Raw genomic sequence first — 26,479 nt, 5'->3', positions numbered from 1 at the left:
GTCCACAAACTTTCTTGTCCAACTGTTTTACTACTGAGTGATTCAATACCTGGTCATCCTGGTAGCTGCTGTTGTCTGGCATCTCATCAGCCTCAAACACTTGTTTGGGCAGTCCTTTCTGACGCTCCTTCTGTTTATCCAGAGTGTTGGGGTTGAAGCCCGTACCAAGCTTGTGGTATCTGAAGAAAGCAAGCAGTCATTTAGGACACAGTGATTAACTTAACAATATTAATTAATGCTTTCAGATAAAATCCCAATTTTAGTGAGTTAACAATTGTAATCAAGGGATAAAAAAAATGGAATGAGGCCTTACTTTCTGTTGACGACAGCCCAGTCCTCTGTGTAGGATCTGACACAGTCTCTGACATGAGGATCAGTGTCCCTGCAGCCAGACAGATTCAATCAATCAAACAAGCTTTATTTCAATAGCAAAAGTCAGACATGAAATACATTAGAGTGGGTGACTAAAGATGACGGGCTACCAGGCCGATGTCATTTAATTTTCCTGCTACATCAAACAGTGAAGTACACAATGTTTGTGCCACTACTTCAGAAATGCCACGAGACAGAGCTAAGTAATGACATTAAATCCATAAATCTTTCATCTTTAATCATTTGATGCTGCTTTTACAATAACTAAAAGGCAGCAATAATAATAGAAAAACTTACAGAACTCACAGCATTACACAGTCACTCAAACCAAAGCATGGAGGCCAAATCCTAAGATTTCTTCAAATGGAAGTAAAAATGTCTTTGCTTTTCCTCAAATAGCAGTGCTGTGATGTAACAGCTCTCCTTCTTCTTACGTCACTGTAACCTCTAAAAGTTTCCACAATCGAATAGAATAGAATAAGAAACACATGAAAAAGCAGTGTTCTTTTTTTCCTGTGGATAGGAAATTGATTTGTATAATTAGGTTACAGTGATATAAGAGACTTCCTGCATGCAGTATCTAATACAATGCAGCAAGAAGAGCTGAAAATATTTACCATGAGTGACTTAGGAAGTCAAAAATGTCTTGTTCCCAGACTTACTGTATTGCAGATATACATGCTATCTATCTTCTCTCAGTGTGTTTGATTAAATCTATAACAAAACATCCATTTACTGATTGTTTATTTAATGTATTATCAAATTAAATTATTTAATAAATGTATAAAATTTTAAGTTATTTATAAATGTATTAATTACTACTATAATTTATAGATATAAAGTACTTTTTAATCCCTTGATTGTCTAGTTAATCTAAACACTTGCTAGGCTGTCTAGGTCCTGACACTCAAAATGCTTTTACTGGAGAAAAAAACTAAACATTGTCTGAGTAAATAAGGTGTGAAACTGAGCACATCTCTGCACTTGCTACAACAATTTCTTACAGCTATCTGGCACCCTTACCCTTCCTCTGGGACGGCTTGTACCACTGTGCGACACTCCCTGGGTGTGTAGATGACCTCAATGTCATCAGGGGGAAACTCAATCAGATCTCTCAGGGGACCTGACTCAACGATGGGAGGGTGAGTGATGAGGTACTCCTCGAAATCCACTGGCTCCACTGCCTCCGTGAGAGGAACCTAGTGGGCGATGAGAGGGAGGGAGAAGTTAATTAGCTGTACAGACGCAGTCAGCTGTACAGTTCTCATGTCTGCACCTCTTTTTTTTTATTGTACATTTAAGTCTTGGTGCTTTAGAGTACTGATTCCCCACACAGCCTCAGAGCAGCGTAGTATGAATTGTTACTTATTCTATGAATCTGCACCACTGCCAGCATCAACAGGTTGAAAATACAAGGTAATTTCTGCTATTTCTGTTAAGAGAGTTACTCTAGCTTATAAATGATCTTTAATTCTTAATAGGACACATCTGTGATAGGGCATTGTGATTGTGATATGAGTCACGATTTAAGTGGGAATGGCAATTTTTTAAATTTTGATTTGATTTATTGAGTAGGACAGTGCGCAGTATTAAGCATAAATGATGCACTGCACCGGAGTTAGCTTGAAGCTAATTTGCATCTGTAGTTTTTGCATTTCATTTTCACTGAAAAAAAATATAAAAATGATGATGATGTTTTTGCCACGGTCTGTACCAAACAAGTATGTTCCCTTACACCTGGAGAATATGTTTTGAAGGCTGGGGCATCTCTGTGGGACCACAATGCTTCATTTATAATGGTATGTTGTGACATATTTTACCTTTCTCAAAAAAATTGCAGCTCCTGCAATTTGAATATTGCATTTGGCCATATTGCAATTTTGATAATATTTCGATTAATCGTTCATCCCTAATCTGTGATACAGGCAAATGCTTTAAAATGCCCTCAAGCAGATACAAGTAGCCAGATAAGCAACTGTGCTACTTCAAGCATGGATTAATGGTTTCATGGGGCTTAGAGTGCTTCTAAAATGAGGAACCCAGGGGGGAATCTATGTTTCAGCAGGTTCAGTTAAAGTCAGAGTGTGTGCGTGTTTGTCTCTCCCTCTCCCACTTGAGGAATGTGAACACAAATACTGTTCACAGTATAATTAAAAGCCAACTGTAGCCTAATTAAGGAGAAGAGGGGGAGTATGGGGAGTATTGGAGAACTGGTGAGTTGGCTCAGGGCTGCCAAAGGTCAATTGGCACTATCCCTTTAACAAACGTACTGCCTGAGCTCAAACGCTGGTAACCCTAGAAACACTGCAGCAGAGACTGGCTGTAGTGGACAAGTCAATCAATGGATTTCCCACATGGTATTTAGCAAGACATAAACAACATTTGTGCAGCCGTTGAAATAACCTCAACTCAACAGAAAATGACATCGTTGTCTTAGGCTGTAATACTGAAGTACAATGAGACTGATGTCAACATATTACTTTTGTTAATACACTTACTTGAACTTCAGTCAAGGTTATGGATGACAAATGGAACTAATCAAGTAGCTTAATTTATAAATTCACATTTGATGACATATTAAACCTACATGTCAAAGTCAATTTAAACCTACACACTACAGTTACACACTGAGCAACCCACAATGACACAACCCAAGAGACCAACACATTCTTGTTTTCCAGCCAGCCCAGCTTTTTAGTCTTTTATACCAAAAGATATAAAAGCATGTGAGTAAACAAATCATCCACATAACCGACAATTATTTTTATTATCAATTCATCTGTTTATCATTTTCTTGATTAACTGATAGTGGTTTGGTTTATAAAATGTCAGAAAATGGTAAAAAAAAAATTTGATCACTGTTCCCCAAAGCCCAAGATGACATCCTCAGATGTGTTCTTTTGTCCCAACCAGCAGTCCACAACTTAAAGATATTCAGTTTACTATCACAGAAACCAGAAAATATTCACATTTTCAATTAACCAACTAATCATTACAGCTCTAGTACAATTGCAATTAATACGATTTCAGAAAATGCCATTTCAACAGCTGTAACACTTGTCAATTTAAGTAAGGATGTTAGTAACAGGCTATGGTCTTTCAACGGTCTTTAGGCTACTCACTGTGTTGCTCGTTGCGGTCCCGACGTTGAGGTTCTTGAAGAGCTGTGGGGAGCCTCCATACTGGCCAGCTATCTGCTTCCTGACCTCTGCTGCCACAGTCCTGTAAACGGAGGAGAAATAGGCGGAGGGAGGAAGAGGGCGAATACGGTCAATATTCAAAGTCTGAGTAATGATCTACACACTAAATGGCTGGCTTATTTGCAATTAGGGGTGAGAATCACAGGGGAACAACAACAGTAATGTGAACAGTAAACAGGCAGTTCTGCAATACACAAGATTGGAAGACATTTATCTATGATACATCATTACTGAGAAGCAGTCACGTATGACACATCCTGATACCTCTGTCACTAAAGTGGAAAAGATTAAAAAACACCATGAGCTTTTGTTTCCTATAAACAGTCGTAAACTAACAAAAGAGTGAACTGCCAGAGAGCACAATAGTCTAGATTTCAAATGTCTGCAATAAAAGAAAGAAAATACACCTGTGTCAGTATCAAAAGAGAGCAAACTGAGGAATGGGAGTTTATCAAAAATGTATCACAGTATTGATTATTTGTCTAATCCTTATTTGTAATCTGGCAGGGAATAAATAGGCACTGAAAACCAACTGAAAAGCTCCAAAGCCGATTTTAATCAAAGCCTATAACCTCCAAACACAAGTGATGTTTAACATTTTTGCTGTGAAAATGGAATAAAAGAAGAGCAATAAATTGCAATAATTATTGCTCTATCATACTGTAATTTGTACAAAACATAATGAACTGCAAGGTTATCATAATGCGGCCAATGTAATGCAATATTGATGTTATTTTATGATTCCAATCCAATGCAACACTTTTTTTTCCCAGCAGGACTTAGTGCTATACAACTAAAATAAATCCAAATATAAAAAACATGCTGCTTGATTTGGCAAATGTCTTATCATTTAATTGAAGACAAGGCTACCTAACAGAATTTTAACATTTAACGCTGAGAATATTACACCCAGACAGAGAAGCGAGAAACAAAAAAATAAAGAAATAAAAACCTCTGGACTCGAGTGGTCAGCACAAAGCTGTTGGAGTTCAGCCGCCTGCTATAGGCGCACACATACAGTATATAGACCCTTTAAATCACAGCAACCACCAAAACCACTCAGAGACCTTTGCCTTGAACAAAACAACAACGTAGCAAGTAGTACAAAGTGACACAAACATGTACAAAATTAGCACCAAGGATAGAGGCAAGACACATACGACTCAAGGTTATTTTACTATAATACGAAAAATATAATTAACAGCATTTTTCATGACACTTTTCTTCATAAACAACAGGCTATTTTCCCGTCACTCTCTACTTTCCATCCTCAAAGCAGTACTATAGCAACTGAAGGATTGAAGGTTATTTCAAACTACTGGCCAACAAGTGCAAGGATTAACTGTGAATCAGTTCGCGAGGTCATGGCAAACGTCATTACCAAAACTGGTTTCACCAAAGCTTCTGTGGGACTAAGCTAATCTTTGTTCCATCATACTATTACAGGGGATTGTGAAGTCAAGATGAGAGACAAGGCTACAGAAAATAAGAGGGCAAGCTTATCATCTTAAAGGATAAGTTCACAGTTTTTCAAGTCTGTGTTAAAACACGTGCCCAGATGAACGTTCAAACAGGTTTTACTTCTTGTAATCATTCCTCCTGTTCAATGTGCGAGACGGGCAACGACATCGATGGCCCTCCTTCAATGTAAAAACGTATTTAAAAGTTTATCGGGGGCTAATTTGACGCTTCAGCCGTCAAAATCAAAGTGGATATTTTTCAAAGTTACAGTCATCTTAGCATCAAATTCCCTCTTTTTGTTTACAATCCGTCCACAGCAGCTCAACAGGGACACACTGTCTTGGGAAACACAAAGAGGGAACTTGATACTAAAAAAGCTAGAGCTGCAACGATTAGTCGATTAATCAATTAGTTGATCGACAGAAAATTAATCGGCAACTATCTTAATAACTCAATAATCATTTTAGTCTTTCGTCTTTTTAGTCTCAAAGCAAAAATTAAAAGTGTTTGCTGGTCCAAGCTTCTCAAATGTGAGAATTTGATGCTTTTCTTTGTCATACATGATAGTAAACTGAATATCGCTGGTGTTGGAACAAGACATCTGAAGATTAATTGATTAATTGAGGAAATATTTGTCAGGTTAATCAGTGATGAAAATTACCATTAGTTGCAGCCATAAAAAAGACTGTAACTTTAAAAGATTACTGATTTGACTAACTCAGTCGGCTGAATCTTCATATTAGCTTCAGATTTATTTAAATACAATTTTGCACTAAACAAGGACTGTGGATTCCCAAATACTTACAATGGAAGCACATTAATAAGGGGTCTCTTAATGGCCAGCATGAACAGAAAGAATGATTACAGCAAGCAAAATCTTTTTCAATGTTCGTCTGGGCACTTGACTATTGTTTTAAGACAGACCTGAAAATTTATGAACCCGTCCTTTTAGCAAAAAGGTTCAATGAAAGCTGCACTGTCCCGACTTGCAAGCTTAGGTTGAACATGATAATGCACTGAAGTAAAGATTTGGTGGCTTCTGCAGAGGAACTGAGCTGACAAACACATTCCACAGTCCTCCCCAATGTCCCTTACCAGATCTTTACTTAGCACCGGTCGCTGCACAGAGGAATAACTTGATTAAGCAAACAGACGTTGCGATTATCACTTCAAGATGGTAAAACAACAACTCCTAGTGACAAAATATAAACCGGTGGCTGTTGAACATCATGAAATAAGCAAAAGCATTCAACAGAAACATGTGATTTCAATTTCTGGGCAAAGCCACCGGCACTTTGAGTAAATAAATTTGCGTCAACACGTGACGTAAGCTAACAAACTTCCATTAATAAAAGTCAGCTGGCTTTAAGGACGGGTTCACAATTTTTCAAGTCTGTCTTAAAACAACAGTCAGCGGCCCATACGAACACTGAAAGAGGTTTTCCCCACTGTAATCTTTCCTCCTGTTCATACTGGCTATTAAAAGATTTCCTTCAAATACACACTTTCAATAAAAGTGATGGGGGCCAAAATCCACAGTGTGTCATTTTGGGTCATTTTGTGCAAAAATGCATTTAAAAGTTTATCTGAAGCTTAGCTATATTAGGCTTCAGCAGTCGGAGTTAGTCATATCAAGTGGATACCTGCCAAATTTACAGTCTTTTTAGCATCAAATTCCCTCCTTGTATTTCCTTGGACAGTGTTTCCCTGGTTTGCTAAAGAGACTGTAATGTTGAAAGATATCTACTTAATTTGACTGATTTCAACCGCTGAAGCTACAGATTAGCTTCAGATAAACTTACATTTACATACATTTAAATACATTTTTGCACAGAAGGAGGCTTTTGGACTTTGGCCCTTATTACTTACATTGTAAGTGCATTATGGTCAGTATGAACATGAATGATTATGGCAAGAAAACCTTTTTCACTGTTCATTTGGGTACCTGACTATTGACAGACTTGGAAAATTGTGAACCTGTCTTTTAAACAGGTAGAATAGAGGTGCTTTTCCACAGCCAAATAAAAAACATCAGCAAGGTTAACAGTGTTCATTAATCTAATCATTTGTAAGTAACAGTGGCCATATTCATATGGTGGAAACAATATTCCGAACACTTGCAAAATATTACAATTGAATGCCATCTGATACAACAACCATCAATAAATGCTCCTGTTGCTGCAGCTCTACAGTAAAATTTGGGGCTGCAGGTTGACATGTTGTAGTACTGGACAGCATTGTAAGGTGTACATGATATCAGTGTACCTTCATCTGTTAGTTTGTCAGCTGACAATCCAATCAGGCCTCACAAAGTCTCACTAATCTGCCATGGGGTAGGGCATGTCCAGTCTGCATAAATCAATATGAGATTCCACTAATTGGATGTGGTTTTGACTAATGGGACATGTATTCACACTATTATATTTCGAAAATTGAAGAGAAAACATAATAAATAATTGTTCTCTTTTAAAACTCCACCTTAAAATGCACCCAGCCTTTAGGATTTAACAACAGTTCCTCCATTTGAAAAACAAAAACAAACGTGACAGACATTCCCTCCTTTCCAATAACCGAAGATCATCATAATAATTAACCTCCCCAGAGGAGTGTCAATTCCTATTTCATCCAGTAAATTAGTATGTAGTTAGGACAGAGAAAAACTGAACCAAGCATATATAAATATATAAGGCTGAACAGTAACTAGCATTATATAACTGGCTGTGAATTTCATGATATTGACAGTAATTAAAATCATGGTTCTGTTGAGAGCTGTGGGAGACATAACAGTTGACCCAGACCAGAGCCTTGTACATATCTACCTACCTACCTATGTGGGATGATGGTATTTGACAGCTAGCACAAAGCCCTTTGTTAAAGAGATTATTTGATCTGTCTGAGGGGCGGGGAGGAGATTATAATATCGCTGTATGATAGCTGTTGAGGGTGACTTTTGTTCCCAGATTTACTGTATTACAGATATACATGTTCTCTCTCCTCTCAATGTGCTCCTGCTTAAATCATAACTCATCAAAGTTCAGTCACATCACAACCAGCTGCCCATCGTTAGCTACTGTAGACAAGACAGCTAGCCGTCCAAAATTAACGGTTTTCCATTTACCGTTAGTCCCTTTCGGCGCGGAAAAATTACTAAAAGCCAAACTTCTGTTTGAATAAGATACATTAATTTCAACGATGTTATATCTTGCCCCTTTATTAGCATTAAGGGGGAAAAGAGAGTAGTGTCGCTGTCTGTCTGGGTGGGTCTGAGCATCTTTTGCTGTGTGGCTAACAAGCGGCTAGCTCGGAGCAGGCAGGCTGAGCTGGCGGCTGGGCCTCCTTCACAGGGTTCCCCCAGCGGTGCTGTAACGGCGACCGATAGAAAACGCAGACAGACTGCTATGTTTGTCTTTTAAGAGCTCGTTGCGGAGTCACAAGTCTTTACCTGCTGATTTTTTGGGCGAAGGCGCGGCGTTCAGCCATGGCAGTGGCCGCTGATGTGCTTTAACGAAATTCCCAGGCAGGCAGCAGGCAGACTCCACTCACTCACTACGGCCACAGGGAAAACGGGAAAACTGGAGAATGGGACCGCTACCGTAATGACTGTGTTGGTGTGCAACAGAACACACCCAATGAAAAGCCCCTGCGCATTGTATCAGCTGCAGAACGTAGTTACCAGTAGTGGAAAAAGTACTCCGATCCTTTAATTAAAGATCCCCTCCACACATGTTTTAAGATGCATATAAGATACTCTACTTTTACTCTACTACATGATTAATGGGAGAGGAAAGAAGAAAAAACAAAGTTCTGGTACGCAAATCTGTTTTCAATTTTGGGACTTTTTTTCTGGACGTAACTTATGTTGTCAAATAAATGCAGTGGAGTGGAAGTATAAAGTAGCATCAAGCTACTCTCCAACACTTATAGTTACTGTTGTGTTATATATCAACATTTATTGTTATTGACCAAAAAACTCAATTTGTCGAACACAGCTGGGAGACATGTTTTTTCTTCCTCCTTCTCTCTAAAAACAAATGTATGTTTGATGTTTCTTGTTGAAATCATAGTAAAAAAAAATTCAATTACTAACACAGTTAGTGTAATTTGATTCTTATAATTTTCGCATGGGATATATGACATATACAAGACCAAGTAGAAGTATTGTATCCATTTTAGACAATGCAAAATAAATGCAATATATAGGAAAAGTTTATTTTTAAATATATTTATCTGAATTTAAACAGATTTTAGTCTATCTTACTGTATAGGAAATCTAAATCTCCTCTTCCGTATGTGTCAGTTTTAAAAATAGTTAAGGATTTAAGTTTCAGTAACATTTTTGTCACCAGTGCTTTTTCATTTGCTTTTAAATCCCTCTCTCTATGTTATAACCACTTTGCAAGCATTCAATAGATGTCCTAGTTCTATCTTTTGTTATTCTGCAATTTAAAAAAAAACCCACAAGCTATCACTGCAATAACTGCTTTGGCAAACCCGACAAAAGCAAGCACAAAAGCAGGAGTATATCGTAATGTAACACTTTGCTACACAAATAATGATTTACCGGTATGCATGTTTCATTGGTGTCACTGAGATCAAGATCTCAACAACATCAACAAGGCTGTATACAAAATAGTAAGCATACAGTAGCCTATAACCATAAACAAACAGAAATCCACAGCAAACACACACACACACACTTTGCTTACACAATTAAAAAAAAAAACAACTACTACTTATAAGAAGGTGATTTATTAAGCTGCATAAAAAAAGAAAAAGGAAAACAGCCAATTTGCAGACATAGTATATTTCATTAGAGTGTTATTTTGGTAAACATTTCTACACTAAATAAAATAAACGTATTTGTTATGATTTGTGATGTGATATCATGCATGTTTGAAAAATGAACCACAGATAAATAGAGAAACTTATTTTTAGATGGCATGGCAATAATTATAAGTGAAGCGATAAATGGTTAGAGAAGCAGATGTGGCATTTTTTTGGTCGTCCCGCATTTACACAACAAAGCGCGCTCGTTTTGTTACAACTCAAGAGGAGAATCCATTCGAGCGACGGTGCTCGAATGGATTAGCATGCAAATTTCTTAAACACCGCCCACTCGGGCTGACGAGAATTTTAAATCGAGCCTTCAAAGACGAGCCTTCAAAGACCTGCCCACTCGTTTCCCCGGCTCCGGCGGAAACACCGCGAGATCAGCTGACTTGAACTCTTCTACTTCCTCAAATTGTAAACATTGGCTGTCGCAGGCTAGTGTTACTTTACAAGTTCTGGGCGACGCACGGTGTGTTAAATCGTTCATATAACATAATGTGACGTTTTGTACGAAGCTACAAAGCGGCTGTGAGCGGGAAAAAGCTGCACCGAAGAAGCTCTGAGGTAACGACATGCTCAGTTCAATCTATGATTTCTGTCAATGTGAAATGATACTGCTTGATGTTACACTCAAATCTCTCTCTCTCTCGCTCTCTCTCTCGCTGTGTGTGTGTGTGTGTGTGTGTGTGTGTGTGTGTGTGTGTGTGTGTGTGTGTGTGTGTGTGTGTGTGTGTGTGTGTGTGTGTGTGTTTGTGTGTATGTATACACTGTATACCAGGGTTTGTCTGCAGTGTGGGAATGGGTTACATTCCTCTCTGGTCCAAATGGAGAATAAAGGGAGCGACGAGGTGGAAAAATTGAAGACAAAGTTCTTGTCAGTGTGGCACAATGTGAAGTACAGTAAGTGACTAGCTTGAGGCCAAGTACACACAAGAAGAAAAACATATTTTTGAGTGGAGGGGGACTTTAAGTAAAGGTACCAATACAGCAAAGTATAAAATACTCCATAACAAGTAAAAGTCCTGTATGGAAAATCCTACTTAAGTTAGATAAGTATTAGCAGCTTGATGTAGTTAAAGTATTGCAGTAAAAGTAGTGGTTTGGTTCCTCTGACTGATATATTATTATATATGACATCATTAAATGATTAATGCTGAAGCATCAGTGTGTCAGCAGCATGTTACTGTTGTAGCTGCTGGAGGTGGAGCTAGTTTCAACTACTTTATATACAGTTAGCTAGTTTAGTCCAGTGGTTCCCAACCTAGGGGTCGGGCCCCTCCAAAGGATGATAAACCCAAATAAATCTGAGGGGTCATGACATGATTTATGGGAGAGGAAAGAAGAAAAAACAAAGTTTTGATACACAAATCTGTTTTCAGTTTTTGGGCTTTTTCTCTAGTCTTTGGTTTTTGATGAAATATTGGATCATTTGAACATTTATTGACATGAAACCATGTGAGAAGTTTAGAGGGAAAAATCACTATTTGGTGGAGCTGTTAACAACTCATAGACATCTGAAATGTGACCCCGACTACACACTGCTTTTTGTAAGACATCACAAGTCAAAAAGGTTGGAAACCACTGGTTTCATCTTTAACAATGTGTTGTATTTTAAAAGCTTGTTATATTATCCATTGTGTCAAATCTTCATCTGAAAAGTAACTAAAGCTGTCAAATGAATGTGGTGGAATAGAAGTGGAGTGGAAGTATAAAATAGCATACAATGGAAATACTCAAGTAAAGTACACATACCTTAAAATTGTACTGAAGTACAGTACTCAAGTAAATATACTTAGTTACTTTCCACCACTGCACAGCCCTGCCACCCATGCTAGTCCTCTGCTTTCAGGCTTTCATCGCTATTTTCCACAACCTAGTTTTCTTATTTTCTTAGCTCAAACTGAATAAGTGGGTTACATAAACTGGAATCTGTGCAACTGAAATGCAGACAGATCAACAATAACACGTTGATCCAGACACAGGAGACTGCACAAATAAAAAAAACAAGAATTTAATGAGAAAAGCACCTACTGCTGTTGAGTCAGTTCTTAAAATAGTTCCTTGTCATACCCGTCCACTCTGGTTTGAGTGTGACATTGTGTTCTTTTCAGCTGAGATGAAAGTTTCTGCTATGTTGCTGCCTGCGTTTAAAAAGCCTTAATGGTTGTTCCAATGCTGTTTATGTAACACTAAGTGGAGGAATAGCTTGATGCAAACAGAATACTGTACTACAGTAACTGTAGTCTGCAGAAATCTTGGGACTGAGCCAGAACACTGAATGATGGGTGTTGTACTGTAGGTGTGCCAGTCAACTGAGTAAATAAGATGCCTTACAGCTATTTTTTTTCAACTATCAGCCAAACCATGACATAATGTCTGTTTGTTGTATGTCTCAGGTTGGGCTCTGAAGTCTAAGACCTCATTCAGTAGAAATTCCCCTGTGCTTCTTCTGGGGAAATGTTACCACTTTAAGGCTGAAGGTACGGTGCACACACACATACACAAAACAGCTACCGGCAGTTACAATTAAAACTTATACTTTAGGGCTGCAACTAATGATTATTTTTATTATTGATTAATCTGACGGTTATTTTCTCTATCAGTTGATTAGTTGTTTGGTCTATAAAATGTCAGAAAATGGTAAAACATGTTAACTGTTTCCCACAGCCTAAGATGATGTCCTTAAATGTCTTGTTTTGTCCTGACCAACAGTCCCCAAAGATATTCAGTTTACTATAACAGACAGTCATATTCTCGATTAATCATTTGGTCCATAAAATCTCAGAAAATAGTGAAAAATGCCCAATATAATTTCCCAGAGTCAAAGGTTACATCTTCAAATGTCTTATCTCGTCCAATCCCAAAGAAATACAGTTTACTGTAATGTATGACAAGAAAAAGCATTCAGTCATCACATTTGAAAAGCTGAAATGATTATACGATTATCAAAATAGTTGGCGATTAATTTTCTGTTGATCAACTAATCGACTAATCGTTGCAGCTCTAAAGATACTAATAATCCATTACAACAACAATTGGCTAGATACAGTAGGTCATTTTCAGACAACACCAGGACAAAAATCTTGTTTTTGTTTGCCTCAGATGACGACAGTCTCACAGAAGAAGCCTGCTATGAAGCCTCTGATGAGGACTTCGTCATGGGGAACGTGGAGGCTTTCCGGAAGGATTTTGCATCCCGCGTGTGGCTGACCTACAGGGAGGAGTTCCCTCCTCTGCCAGGCTCCATCCTGACCTCCGACTGTGGCTGGGGCTGCATGCTTAGGGCTGGACAGATGATGCTGGCTCAAGCACTTACTCTGCACTTCTTGGGCCGAGGTGAGTGGAACGATGGTACCGCACCTGATTTGAAACTCCTTCTGCTTACATCAACAATTGCATGAAAAGTGAGGCCAAAAAAAACCAAAAGAGGAGTTAGATTTTTTTTTTCCACTTTAAAGACACAGGTGGAGGTAGCAGTAGTCTAAAACAGTGGTTCTTAATCATTTGCCCTTGTTGACACCTTGTTACAAAAGTGTCAGAATGTTTTATTTGAATCATTTTAGAGACTTAAAGAGATAAAACTATACAGTAGACAAACAAACATAAGCAAATCAATTCAAATATTTGTTTTTTTCCTACATCAGTAATCATCTCACAAAGGGGGCTTGTGGCTGAAAGGTAACTGATTTGAATCTTTTGACTAATTGAGAAATTTGGGGTTTTAAAAGGGAAATTTATATTTAGACACTCTTATTTTGAAAACTAGTTCTGAAGTTGCTTTGATCAAGACACTTAACACTTGACAGTTGGTGGCAGCTGGAAGTTGCTCAATGTCCTCCTGATCAGATTCTTCATATATCAGTCCAACTATATTTTGGTTATCCTTTTCATCCATGTTCTATTTCTGTCATTTTGCTTTCTTGGTCTATTTTGTACACACAACATCTGTTGCACATCTGTCCATCCCGGGAGAGGGATCCCTCCTCTGAGTTTTCTTCCATTTTCTTCCCCATTAAAGGATTTTTTATTCGGATCGAGGGTCTAAGGATAGAGGAGGTTGTATTGCTGTACAGATAGTAAAGCACCCTGAGGCAAATTTGTGATTTGTGACTTGACTTGACAGTATTACACCAGGGAAGCTGCTTAGTGGCCAATATTTGGAGACTGTAAACACCTTTGCAGTTCCTGGGTGTTCATGGGGCACTGATAACCACTGCAAGGGACTAATAATGTATCTCAATAATCTTTTTCTTTTCACTTCTATTCAGTTTCTTTTTTTTCTGAGCAGGAAGCCCAGACTTGCAGCCATTTTCTTGAGTTTTCTTGTTCTCAACCTTAAACAGAAATTTCAATTTATTTGATGCAAGTCATTTAAAATGAGTGAATTCCTCACATCTCTGTGGGATCTATTGTCTCTGAAATGTCCTAGACTTTATGGGTCCTCATAATGAGATGAATGCCAGTTTAATGCAGTCATTTAGAAAACAATATTTAAAACTTGTTCTTCTGTCAAATCTAAAATATGTCACTAATGAAATATTTCTCTATAAAATGACTAATGGCCACTTAAGGATATTTATTGATCAATTTTACTTTGATTCACTTTGGATCAAGGTCATTTTGTTAATGCTTTAGACTGTACTCTGGCCCATTTTATAGTCTGGGCCACTCCCATTCTCTCCACCTCCAGCTCCCACCCTGTTTGTAAGGCTAAGGCACAATTAAAGTGAAATAATGGGACACTCAAACTTCTAATTGAACAGAAAGACGCCTTTTCTGTTACTGAAGCGAACAAGGTTCTGTCTGTTTAAGGCAAAAAACCTTAAATTTCACAAGTTCTGAAAGACTTTTTGTTCTTAATGGTGATGTTTGAGATGGAACTTTTATGTTTTGAATGATGTGGTTCAGAAAGCACTCACAGAGATCCCTTTAAAATTATTACCTTTCATTATTTCCCATCAGTGATATCAGGTTTTTAAGAACCGTAGCCCTTTTCTTCACTAAAATTAAGAATTTGATGTTTTATGTATGACTTCTGTAGCTATTTTCACTGTTGTTGGGTTTCACGCATTTAAATCACTGGGTTTATATGCATTTTACTCCAGAATACTTACAAAGAAACATTTTGTAGTTTGTTTTTTAATCTTTGCCTCTCTTCGACAGTTGAAAATGTAGAGAGATAGGAAACAGGGGTAAGGAAAGGAGTTTGACATGCAGCGGTTGTTGCGGTTATGTCAGTTGTGTCCCAGCCAGCAGGCCGCTGAAGTGCCCCAACATTTTGACGAGTTTTGTCATGTGTTTTTTTTTTTAAAGTGTCATTCTTCTAAATAATTTGAGCTATAATTATATATTATGTATTTCAAAACATATACAAGCCTATAATTTTCTTCCAAAAGCTGTGGGAAGAGTATTATATATTTAGCTACATTTTTTTTTTTTTTGAGAGAGAATTTTTCATCCTGATTGAGTTGTTCTCTAAAACTTGTCTAGTTATAGCTGGCTTGATGCCTTCATCACTCAAGATTTTGTCATTTAGCACATTTCAAAAACTAGTTACAGAGTGCTTTACAGTAAAACCAAAAAAATCCACAACATAAGCCCAAATATGAGATATATGAGAAATATGAGAGGACAGCAAAGGCCTGTTCACATCAAAATTCTTATCCACAGAAATATAGAAAATAGATTTTCCTATCTACTATCAGGGGGTTTAGGAAATATATTTCTAAGCCTAAATACATTTGCATTTTTATGCGACTTTAAAACTTTATTTTGCATTTGGTCTTTAAAGTTCATTACAGCTGTTTTATATGATTTATTATTTCTGTACAGACTGGACCTGGTCAGAGGCGCTGAAGCTCCAGCCTTTAGACACTGAGACGTGGACTACCACTGCAGCCAAGCGTCTGGTGGCCTCCTTGGAGGCTTCTCTGCAGGGCTCCCACAGTCCCTCTGATCCTGAATCCCCACCCATACCTCAAGCCCAGGCCCCAGGATCTGCAGAGGAGGCAGATGCCCACTTGAAAGAGATGTACCACCGTACTCTGGTGTCGTGGTTTGGGGACTGCCCCTCAGCTCAGCTGGGCCTCCACAGGCTCATCCATTTAGGCCTGACAATGGGGAAACAGGCAGGGGACTGGTATGGACCTGCTGTAGTGGCACACATCCTCAAGTATGTGTAAATACGGAGTAAAAGAAATGTTTTATTTGAGAACATTTTAAAACTAGTTTTTCTTGTCAGTAGTCAAAAAATCCTAATTGTTATGGTATTTATTAGAGCTGCAATGATCAATGATTAGTCAATTAATCAATTAATTGCCAACTATTTTTATAATCGATTAATCTTTTTGAGACATTTTTTAAAGAAAAAAATGTCCAAATTCTCTTGGTCCAGCTTGTCAAATGTGAATATTTTCTGGTTTCTTTTGTTTTCTATGACAGTAAACTGCATATCTTTGGGTTATGGACTGTTGTTTCAGATAAAAGAAGATATTTGAGATGTCGGGAAATGGTGATCGACATTTTTTGACATTTTATGGACCAAACAACTTGTCAATTAATCAAGAAAATAATCGACAGTTTAATCAATAATGAAAATAATTGCTAGTTGCATCCCTAGTATTTTTACTTGAATGAATAACTGATTTGACAAAATTGTCATTGATCATTTTCTGTCAAGTGTCTAATTGATTAGTTGTTTCAGCACATTTACTGTTAATGTGACAGTAAAATACGGCCACAGTTTTTGGGGCGTGAACATAAAACATCTGAGTAAAGAGGAAGAAAGTAGCAAAAGATTAGATGTAGGAAAACTGAATATGAATATGTTGATATCACTATAAGAGTGCAGGAATGTATTTAAATTATTAGACCCATTACAAAATATGGGTGTAGCTGTACTGGAGGGGATTAAGTTATGTTGTAGTAATGAAGCTTTATGCTATTGTATGTGTATGATATGTTAAATCACTCAAGTTGTATAAACAGCTTGCAGAAAAATGAAATAATGCATATATAAGCTAGCAACCACATCAGCTGTCGCTACTAATATGTTAATCCATGACTATGTGATTTTTTTTTTACCCATAATTTTCAAGCACATAATTCTTCAATTATACTCATATTAAAATATCTTAGATATCTAAGATAGATGCACTGACTAGATACATTTAAGTTTCAGATGTAAACCTGAACTCCCTCTCTCACTATCTGTATTTCTCTCTTTCTCTTAGGAAAGCTGTTGAGAAGGCGATGGACCCTGGCTTGGCGGGTATAACTGCTTATGTCTCACAGGACTGCACAGGTATGAAAGATGAGCCTGCTGCTGATAAAACAGGATGCTGGGCACGACGCCCAAACTGACCCTTCTTTTTCCACCATTTCTCTGCTGCTTCTGGGAGACTGCGGAGCTGCCGAGAGCGGTGACAGGAGTCTCACTGTGTCTATTGCCCAAAAAACACATCAATTTCAAATCTACTAGCTTCAAATCCTACCTCTTCTTAACCCCAATAACCTGGATTTGATTCATGTTTGTCTTGTCTGTAGCCAAAGCAGAAGATATGTGTTCGTGTGAGAGTGTGTCTCAGTGTGTTAGAAGTTTGAAAGTCACAGAGAGAAACGGGAAAGTGGGAGTGAATTCAACTCTTACACTTTTAACATATTACATATTTGTATTATACAAATATCAAGCATGCTGGATTCTGTAATCAGACTGTATTCACACAGAGAAAAACCAGAATGAAACCATCTTTCACAAGGTTTGATTTAACCAAAAAACACATAAAAAGAAAGACTCATATTTGTCAAAAATAAAATTTAAATTTGTTATTGGGTAACAAGACAGATGAGGTATTTTTCAAAAGACATACAGTGAATATTGCAAGATGAAATTCCATTTATGGGACCTGCAACTTTTACGGACATGAAGATAAAATATGCATGTATTTGGGCAATATTTCATACAATTATGTGACAGAAGAACTTAGCATCTCATAGCCAAAAACACAATAATAAAGACACCATACTAATATTTCATAAACCAGAGATGGCTACAAAAAGACAGGACTGAGACTGAGAGGCTGATGAACAGACAGAATACACAGATAGACAGGGCAGACACGCAGACCTCCATCTGACCTCTGTGTTATTGATCCTCCATAGTGTACAGTGCTGATGTCATCGATAGCCACAGGGCACCAAGAGTGGGGCGGACCTCTGCTGAGGGATCAGATGCCCCTCCTTCCCCACAGAACAACCAACCAGCGTCTGCCTCCACCGTGCCAGACAGTCGAGCTGTCATCATCCTCATCCCTGTGCGGCTGGGAGGGGAGAAAACCAACCCCGACTACTTTAACTTTGCAAAGGTGATAGATACGTGTAGGTTAGGGTAGTTTTTAGAACTGCAAGTTAGTCAAATAACTTCATTTTTTTATATGTCTCGTACTGCTGCTTAGTGAGGGGTTTTCACAGTTGTAAAAGAAACAGTAATTATTGTCACTGAAACAGTATTTAGGCTCCCAGTCACATTTACTGTATGTTTCTCTGCCCCTCTCTCTGCATATAGAGCATACTGAGTCTGGATTACTGCATAGGCATCATTGGAGGGAAGCCCAAACAGGCCTGCTACTTTGTAGGATTTCAAGGTTAGTGTTTGCGTAATGGAAAACAGAGAAAGACACACAGAGAGAGGTTGGTGTGAATAACAGATTATTTTGCATAATATACCCTTCTTATGTGAAGAGACAAAGTAAGTTAATGTATTCCTGTTTGCGTGAGGAAAGCAGAGAGGAGTGGAGATGGAGGCAAGTGAAGCAGGGCTTACTTTATTCTCTCTGACCCATCAAAGCCTCACCCATTTATCACAAGTAAACCTCCCAAGTTGTAAGCTGTAATTGATTTCCATAGGAGGTATGCATTAAATTTCATCCGGGCCCCAAAGTGAGCCACTCTTCATCACCTTCAGGAGCCAGAAGGAACCTTCAGTTGTACATCTTGGCAGTCAATATTTACGCATTTACATTTTACCAATTTGAAATACAGTGGTGGATGATGTCTAAATGACAAGCAATACATTCTCCCTGCCAAGGCGCGGCTCAGCGCTGCATTTATCATATGCAAATGGTCGCATATAATTGCGTGTTTGTAAAAGTAATTCCCCTACACAAAAATTAAATGACAACCTCTTTTTTGTGGGTGTAAAGGATGTGCTTGTACAAACGCATCTGATTATGTAGAATTTAATCCACCCCGGTGGATATTAAAAAGCAACAACCTTCTGGGAGGCATATTTGACGCACACAAGCCTAACAGTAGGCCAAGCAGGTGACTTTGAGCTACTCTGCATAGAAATTGGAGAGAGGCGCGTTTTTGTAATAATCCGATGTTTTTGAATAACTTGTCTTTTGTTTTGTCCTTGCAGATGACAGCTTGATTTACATGGACCCTCATTACTGTCAGTCTTTTGTGGATGTCAGCACCAGCGATTTCCCTCTCCAGGTAATGTGAAATTACACAGACGAGCTGACTGAGGTCCCAGTAATGTGAATTTAATAGTTTCTGTTAGTACTTAAGGGTATGAATCTTAAAGCAGCCCCGGGCCCAATTACCAAGTCCCTATCTGCTGATTTATTTGCTGCTCAGAAGAAGCTGCCACTTAAGAGAAATACGGCAAATACAGGATCAGGTACTGTGAGCCTGAATATTTCAGGACCCATACATAAAAATCAGCACACAGCTCTGTATAGTAACTTTGTTTTATGCTTTTACATGCCGTGGTATACAGTACAATGTGACAACACACCAGTGCTGTAAATTTATGGATGCTGTGACAGCAGATAAATAGGATTTCATTCATCAAAAGGTTACCTGGCCTGAATATTTTCAGATGTATTTTGTCTCTTTTTGTCTAGTCATATCATTGCCCCTCACCGAAGAAGATGCCTTTCAGCAAGATGGACCCAAGCTGCACCATAGGTTTCTATTCCAGAAGTGTCCAAGACTATGAGAGAATCAGCCAAGAGCTGTCAAAGGTGGGAAATGGCAGAACAACACAAAATGCCACAATTTCATCGCTCGTTTCACAATTATTATGTGACCACAGCTGTCTGTGTATTGATAGTGTTTTGTATACTGGCAAATGTGTGTGTCGGTGTGATACAAGTTGACCAGTAGGTGGCACCATTTAGCCATGAATCTCACTCAGTTCTTCTCAAACCAGTCGGCAGTTTGGGTAGATGTAAACCAGAGTCTTCCCTCCTTAAATGTTCTGAGACTGTATTCCTGTGTATTAAAATTAATGTTATATCTCTGGTAGCAACCTGACAAAGAACACATAACAGTTGAGAAGAGGCCCCTTGTTTGGTTGAGAGATTAAATTCAAACTCTTATAAAATGCACAGCATAATGTATCACTAGTACTTCTCTGAAACACTGGCCTGTTGTTATTTCAGGTGCTGCAGCCATCAGCGAAGGAGAAATACCCAGCGTTCACTTTCGTGCAAGGTCACGGCAGAGATTACGACCTGTCGGCAAGCCTGACCCCAGAGAAGAGAGAATGGCCCTTCATACGTGACCCGAGGAGGACAGTCGCCACTGTCGGGGACTTTGTGCTGCTTTGATAGCACTGATTATGATTATTGACAGGGAACTTCCTCTTTTAAAATGTTGAAACAGCTTGGTATCCAAAGCCTATTGTTGTCAGTTGTGACACTGAAGGTTATGGAACTTTACAAAGCTACAGTAATTCAGTTTATACATCCTGGAAACTTTGTTGCTGAGCAATTTTAGCCAAAACTGTTACTAACTTGTGGACTTATATTTGGTGCCTGGCAATGTGAGCTTGCTGAACCTTTTGTCAGAAAGTCTTAAGACATTTTTTTGTGCTCTGCTGAATTTTATGACGTATTGTTTTTTTTTTTAAATATACTCACCTAGAGAAGAACAACATCTAGACAAACAATAGTCATTTTGCACCATTGTTTGTAACTTTTTAAACTTGAGACGAGCTGTTAACAGCCATTATATCAACATACCATATTTTGGAGGATTTGGTGTAGGATTTGCTTGCAATAAGGACTAGGTCCAGTTCAGCACTCCCACACTGACCTGCTTTGTAAATGTGTCACAGAGCAGGTATAACTGTCCCAGAAATCAGGATTGGCCCAGTTTAAAATCTTTTTTAAGCACAGGGCCACACCTACAGTATTTAGACAGCCTCTTAAGTGTGGTAAGTATTAGTATATAGCTGAAAGAAGTGCAGTAAAAAGCCTTAATTTATATGGACCGAGGGCTCTCTTATGATAGACTGAACTAAGTAACTTTTCCAAACTCCTCTGCCAAGAATATTTCATCAAATAAGATGAATTTTTCACTCTTCTGAAACACCTCAACAACAGAAGCACAAGCTTTGAAGGACGCTCTCTTCATAATTCTGCCAACATGTCTTTTTATTCACGCTAGAGCTTTAATCTTAGCAATAATATATGATGCTGTCGTGTGATGATATGATTGTTTGCTTGCCTTAGTGGTATTAATTTTGGTTAGAGTTTGCCAAATGGTTAATGGACTCATGTGCTACACCTCACTAAGCACTATCTGTTATAAATTACCCTTTACAATAAGATGTTTTAGATGTAAAAGTATCTGCTGTATATGTCTAACACCCACGGAAAACAGCACCTGAAGTAAAAAACTTCCAGGGAGTTGCAATATACGGGTTGTTGAATTGAGATGGACTAACAATATAAATCACACAAAGAAATTGCAGAGAGATACTATATTAACAGTCAAAATCAATATTATTTATATATATTTTGTGTAATTTACAATTTTGGTCAATTATTTCAAAGCATTTTGGAAAGTTATTTTTTCATACAAAAGGAATTTTTAACATTTCAGGTTATGTTTACCCTTTTTTTACCACTCTGCAGTGAGACTAAATGATCTTTTCTCTCTTTTTACAACACTTTTACTGTAATTACACCTTAATGAACTAGAAGTGAAGCAGTATGCCAGAACACTTGACTACAAAATTACAAAACTTGATCATGCACTTTGATTTATCGTTTAAAAACACTGAAGTTTTTCCGACTGTAGAACTTTTCTTATATGCTTTGCTGCATTACAACACCTGCATGTCTGTTTGCATAAATTAACTAAGAAAACTAATCTCTGTAATGTAAAATGTTTTTTACATTGCCGGGCAAAAAAAGTTGAATAAATTCACAATATTTGACTTTCTTAATCGGTTTGCTTCTTTTGGGTCCACTTGAAGAATTTGAATCGCCTCTGGTAGAATAAAAAATTGTTTTGTTCATTTCCAGTGCTGGATACAAACCTCAGTGGTGTGTTGAAATGTATTCAATCCCTTTCTCTCCCAGTCAAATGTAGTAGATTAAAACTAATCGTACGTGCTAACCATCTATACAGCCCATTAACCAGGGACCGGAAAAAATGTGACCCAGTGACACTGGCGGCAACTGTGTTCCTCTGTGGAGGAAAAGAAAATATCCTTGTGTGCAAAGCTCTGTTACCATGGATAATCTGTCTGTTGCCCCCTTAGTTTGAGCTATGCCGGACTGTTTTCCCGTACAATACAAATTCTTGTATTATGATGAGCCTTGCTTTTTAAAGGAGGGAACTGTCCCATCTGTGGGAGAGCCAGGGCAAGGGTGAGGATGGATGGACAGAAAGGAAGAAGAATCCCTCATCTGTTCTCTTGTCTACCATGGAGAAGCAATGGCAAAGCACATAAAGGCATCATTTAGATCCCCTGTGTGATCTGTGTGTTCGTCCGTGGTTGTTTTTAGTGGACGACCGACCGGCTGTGTGGACAGAGCGGGAACATCAAGTATGCAGAAGCAAAGGACCGGCGACATTCTTTGCTGCTTTGGAGGATGGAAAGAAAGCGGAAGGGTTGAGTGGACAGGAGGGTGGCGTAGCGAGGGGATGGGGTATTTGGGGATTTTTGTCAGAAACATGAAAGAGCATTTGTGCTAGGGGGCACAGAACTCTACGAGGGTTGACTGTGTTCTCCATGTATTTACAGGGGATGTATGAATATTTGATTAATGAGTCACAGGCTCAGGGGAAATGGAATACGCGAGTGGTGGCTTTACAAAGCAAGCCCATCACACACACACACACACACACACAGATACACCATGCTGTCCCGTTTAACACAGCTGCCTAAAGTGTCATTGACATTGCAGATTCCTGAAAATCTAATCTGCAGTCAAGCAAATTCCTCACAAACAGGGAGTCCATGAGAGTCATTCCTCTGTTCCACAGATAGATGAGGAGTGTGTGTGTGTGTGTGTGTGTGAGGGGGGTGGGGTGGGGGGGTTGCACATAAAGACACAGAGACGCCCAATAAAGATTTTATTTTCGTGTCATCCAGGGGAGGAAATGTCTTGTGGCATGCAGCCTTTAGAAAGATAAACAAGGAAGGGGATCTACTAAGACATTCTAATATTTCAAGATTATACATAATGTGGGAATAAACTCCTGATTAGTTCTAGTCTTACAGTTTTTATTGGACAAGGAGACCTTTTGAGACTTTATCCACACACCAAAGTTTGGATCTGAGAGAAGCCTGATGAATCTTGACAACAAGATAAGCTGTTAAAGTCATTTAGGTTGGGTTCTTCTCAAAATATTACAGTAATTTGGAGGGGAAATGGGTTGCAAAAGAACATAATTTATTACATGTATTCATTTTCAGTTAAATGTAGGATGTAAAGTTGACAAATCTGTGAAAAGAAAAAAAAATCTTGCAACACAAAAAATGCAGTTTCTGTGGGAAAAAAAAACAAAAAAACTTTTGCACTTAATTGGAAAAACAAGAATAACGCAAATAAAATCAGATATTTTTAATGTGAAAATAATGATAATAACATAACGTGAAGCAACGCATATTCTCATTAGTGGGTGAACACTGATCATTCCTTCACCTGGTCTGCTTTACATGGATGCCAAAAATGTGACTATGGTACATTTTGCCACAAATGGGTTAATATGATGTTTTTAGCTTTCTCAGTCTCATGCATATGTTCACATATAAAAAAAAACAATTCTCTTTTCCATGACAATGTTATCAAAATTGTGTAATTTCAGGTGTACTGAAGAAAATGACTGTGATACAACAGAAAGTGTTGCGTTTCTATTCACTCTAACTCTGTGGTTCTCAGGATCTCCTCCAGCAAAGATCAGACCATGATGGATGACACTGAGAACATCCAGGGGAATTAGATTTAACAGAAAGGGAAAGACACAGGGGGAAACGTAATATGCACAGTCTGTACATGTGTGTGTGTGCAGCTGTGAGGATGTTTTAAAAGCGTTTTAAGTGCTGTGTCTGGTCTTTTCCGATCATAAGTAGTGTGTAAATTTATATGGATGAGTGTGTAGTTTACACATGTACAGGTTGTGTGTAAGTCATTCTAAATCTTATGTGTCACACTCTCTCCCTGTCTTCACACCAGGTGCTGGGGTGCTAGATTTATACCCAGTAGCCCTTGCCCACCCTTGTGGAATGCCATGCATCTTCAAACAGGTACTTCACTTTGAAATCTCATCTCAGCGTGATATCTCTAGGCGGCTAAATATATCCGGCTCCCGGATCCCGCAGCCGTCAGAGCGTAAATACCGCCTGCGCTGCATCAGACTGCATTCAGAGTCTCAAGTCTGTCCACGCAACTGTCCACTTGTTTCCACCCGTCTCCTTCTTCCCCCTCACCCCCATCTATCCTGTTCACAGGAGCTCCTGGAGAAGTGCTGAGGCATTGCATGCCTCACACATCTCTTCTGGGTTAAAGCCAGACAGATGTCATGATGCTGTGATTAATCAGCACCACACAGGACAGGAGCTTCAAGGGTGCTGCACCATGTGAACATGACCTACAGTACATACTAGTTCAAAGGTTCTTCAACTTTTTTCAACCCAGTATTCCAAACAGAGGAAACACATTTTCAATGTAATGAACACTGCTTTTCTTGTAATTTATCCTGAATTTAAGATCTTTTTATCGCCTTTTATCGATCCTTTAAGAATCACAAGTCAAATTATTTTGCACAAGTGAAGGCCGAGTGAGTTATTATAGGCCTGGATGATAATCCAATTTGATTTTTGAGTTTTCACTCTATTTTATTTATGGATAGGTCATTGATCCTCCCCCTCCAGCAGGTTTATCTACTTTCAGTGGAACTCTATCATTACAATATGAACATATAGTGCTATTGTATTTTTTTATTATTTCAATTAAATGGTATTTCATAGCAAAAAAATGGTCATTTTGGAAATGCTTGATAAAAATTTATCCATTGTAATGCACAACTGTGGAGCACAGTGTTTGCATACATTTCCCATACTGTGATATATATTGATGAGACTACCTGACTAAATAAAGTTTAAATCAATTTTCAGGAAAATATTTTTTTCAACATTGTTATCTGAATGGGAGAAGTGGTTTCAAAAATGAATAGATAGATGATGGGTGGACTGTTGTACCTATGCACCCATCACAAGGACAACAGGGGCTGTGATGAGTTTCCCAGGTCTTATTTATTAGCTACTGGAAGCTACTGTGAAGTAATAACTTTAGAAGTTATTGTCTGCCGGAAGGACGTTGCTTTAGAGCATCTCCTAACTTGAATCAATCAGTTGCAGTTCAATTTGGCATCATTACTTAAAAGTATTGCACCTCATGACTGAGTTGCATTGGTGTATACTACCACTGTTTCATAGGAATGAGTAACTTTTCTTTAGGGCTATGTCAACAATTTCATTTTAATTTGCTTCCTTCCATTAACACTGTAAAGAATTCAAATATTTAGATCAAACATGGTTCAGTAATTCAGGGAAACCAAATTAGTGTACAATTAAGTAGTTGACCTGATAATATTTTGCATCAAAAACAAGTCAACAGTCATTAACTAAAGATATAAATGGAGCTTGACATAATAGATGAGCATGGAAATCCCTTCCTGGTTTTACTTCACTTTAACAATGTAAGAAAACTCATAGACGGAGGTTGAATTCTCATTCCGCTGAGATTGGTTTGCATCGCACTCTTCCCCTCTTCAAACGGAGATGGGTGTACCATGGCTGAGGCCCAAAGCAAAGCTCCTCACCAGGCCCGGCTGTGACAACAAGAAGGGCACTGGAGTTAACATTTAGATAACGGATGTGTGTGCCGCTTTCGATTTCCATTCCTGGTGACAGGGAATCTTAGGAGCACATCACGGTTTGTGTTTGTCTGTGTGTGTGTGTGTGTGTGTGTGTGTGTGTGTGTGTGTGTGTGTGTGTGGGTGTGCTGGGGGGCGGGGGCACTCCTGTGTTTCTTGCGTCTCAGGGGTGATGTGGAGGAACGCCGAAATTCCTCATTCTGCTGTCCTCTGAGGCATGGCCGGCCCTCTGTCAGCTTTTACTAACCAGATGCATCCGAAACAGGCACCGAGGCTGAAGGCAGGGGATATTGCCTGCTGTGTAGCTGTCGACTTGTTTCTCATTGCATGCCTGTGTTGAGCAGGGTGGCAAGTGTGTTGTGTGTATGTGTAAGCGGGTGGGGTGGGTGGGTGGGTGGGTGGGGGGGTTAGGAGGGTTTCAGCCTGTCTGTATA

The 26,479-nt window shown here is 38.6% G+C and overlaps 2 protein-coding genes across 13 annotated transcripts in view; one reads left to right on the top strand and one right to left on the bottom strand.

Moving 5' to 3' along the window:
- Positions 1 to 8,623, bottom strand: part of dock7 (dedicator of cytokinesis 7) — a 50,641-nt gene extending 42,018 nt beyond the window's left edge. For 11 of the 12 annotated variants that reach the window (XM_042415826.1, XM_042415817.1, XM_042415818.1 and 8 more), the window contains exons 1-5: positions 8,476 to 8,619; positions 3,495 to 3,594; positions 1,396 to 1,571; positions 314 to 382; positions 50 to 179 (exon numbers count right to left, since the gene is read on the bottom strand). In XM_042415826.1, coding sequence (XP_042271760.1) covers positions 50 to 179; positions 314 to 382; positions 1,396 to 1,571; positions 3,495 to 3,594; positions 8,476 to 8,513 — 513 coding nt within the window. In that variant the 5' untranslated portion in view covers positions 8,514 to 8,619. Of the gene's footprint in view, positions 1 to 49; positions 180 to 313; positions 383 to 1,395; positions 1,572 to 3,494; positions 3,595 to 8,475 lie in introns of all 12 variants that reach the window. The other variant, XM_042415825.1, reaches the window with a different exon arrangement.
- A 1,544-nt stretch (positions 8,624 to 10,167) lies between these two features.
- Positions 10,168 to 22,100, top strand: atg4c (autophagy related 4C, cysteine peptidase). The gene is made up of 11 exons (XM_042417841.1): positions 10,168 to 10,427; positions 10,642 to 10,763; positions 12,260 to 12,343; positions 12,966 to 13,199; positions 15,696 to 16,035; positions 17,096 to 17,166; positions 18,024 to 18,226; positions 18,427 to 18,505; positions 19,282 to 19,358; positions 19,772 to 19,891; positions 20,312 to 22,100. The coding sequence occupies exons 2-11, from the start codon at positions 10,688 to 10,690 to the stop codon at positions 20,477 to 20,479; spliced, it is 1,452 nt and encodes a 483-aa protein (XP_042273775.1). The 5' UTR covers positions 10,168 to 10,427; positions 10,642 to 10,687; the 3' UTR covers positions 20,480 to 22,100.
- The last annotated feature ends 4,379 nt before the right edge of the window (positions 22,101 to 26,479 follow it).

Source organism: Thunnus maccoyii, chromosome 7 (genome assembly GCF_910596095.1).
Source record: "Thunnus maccoyii chromosome 7, fThuMac1.1, whole genome shotgun sequence".
NCBI lineage: Eukaryota > Metazoa > Chordata > Actinopteri > Scombriformes > Scombridae > Thunnus > Thunnus maccoyii.
Note: the sequence above shows the minus strand (reverse complement) of the source record. Positions and strands in the feature narration are given on the sequence as shown.

Excerpts from the sequence above, each read along its gene's own strand:
- atg4c (XM_042417841.1), top strand. The coding sequence starts at position 10,688 with ATGGAGAATAAAGGGAGCGACGAGGTGGAAAAATTGAAGACAAAGTTC. Across the intron at positions 13,200-15,695 it reads TCTGCACTTCTTGGGCCGAG|ACTGGACCTGGTCAGAGGCG; the intron begins GTGAGTGGAACG and ends ATTTCTGTACAG. Across the intron at positions 16,036-17,095 it reads GTAGTGGCACACATCCTCAA|GAAAGCTGTTGAGAAGGCGA; the intron begins GTATGTGTAAAT and ends TCTTTCTCTTAG.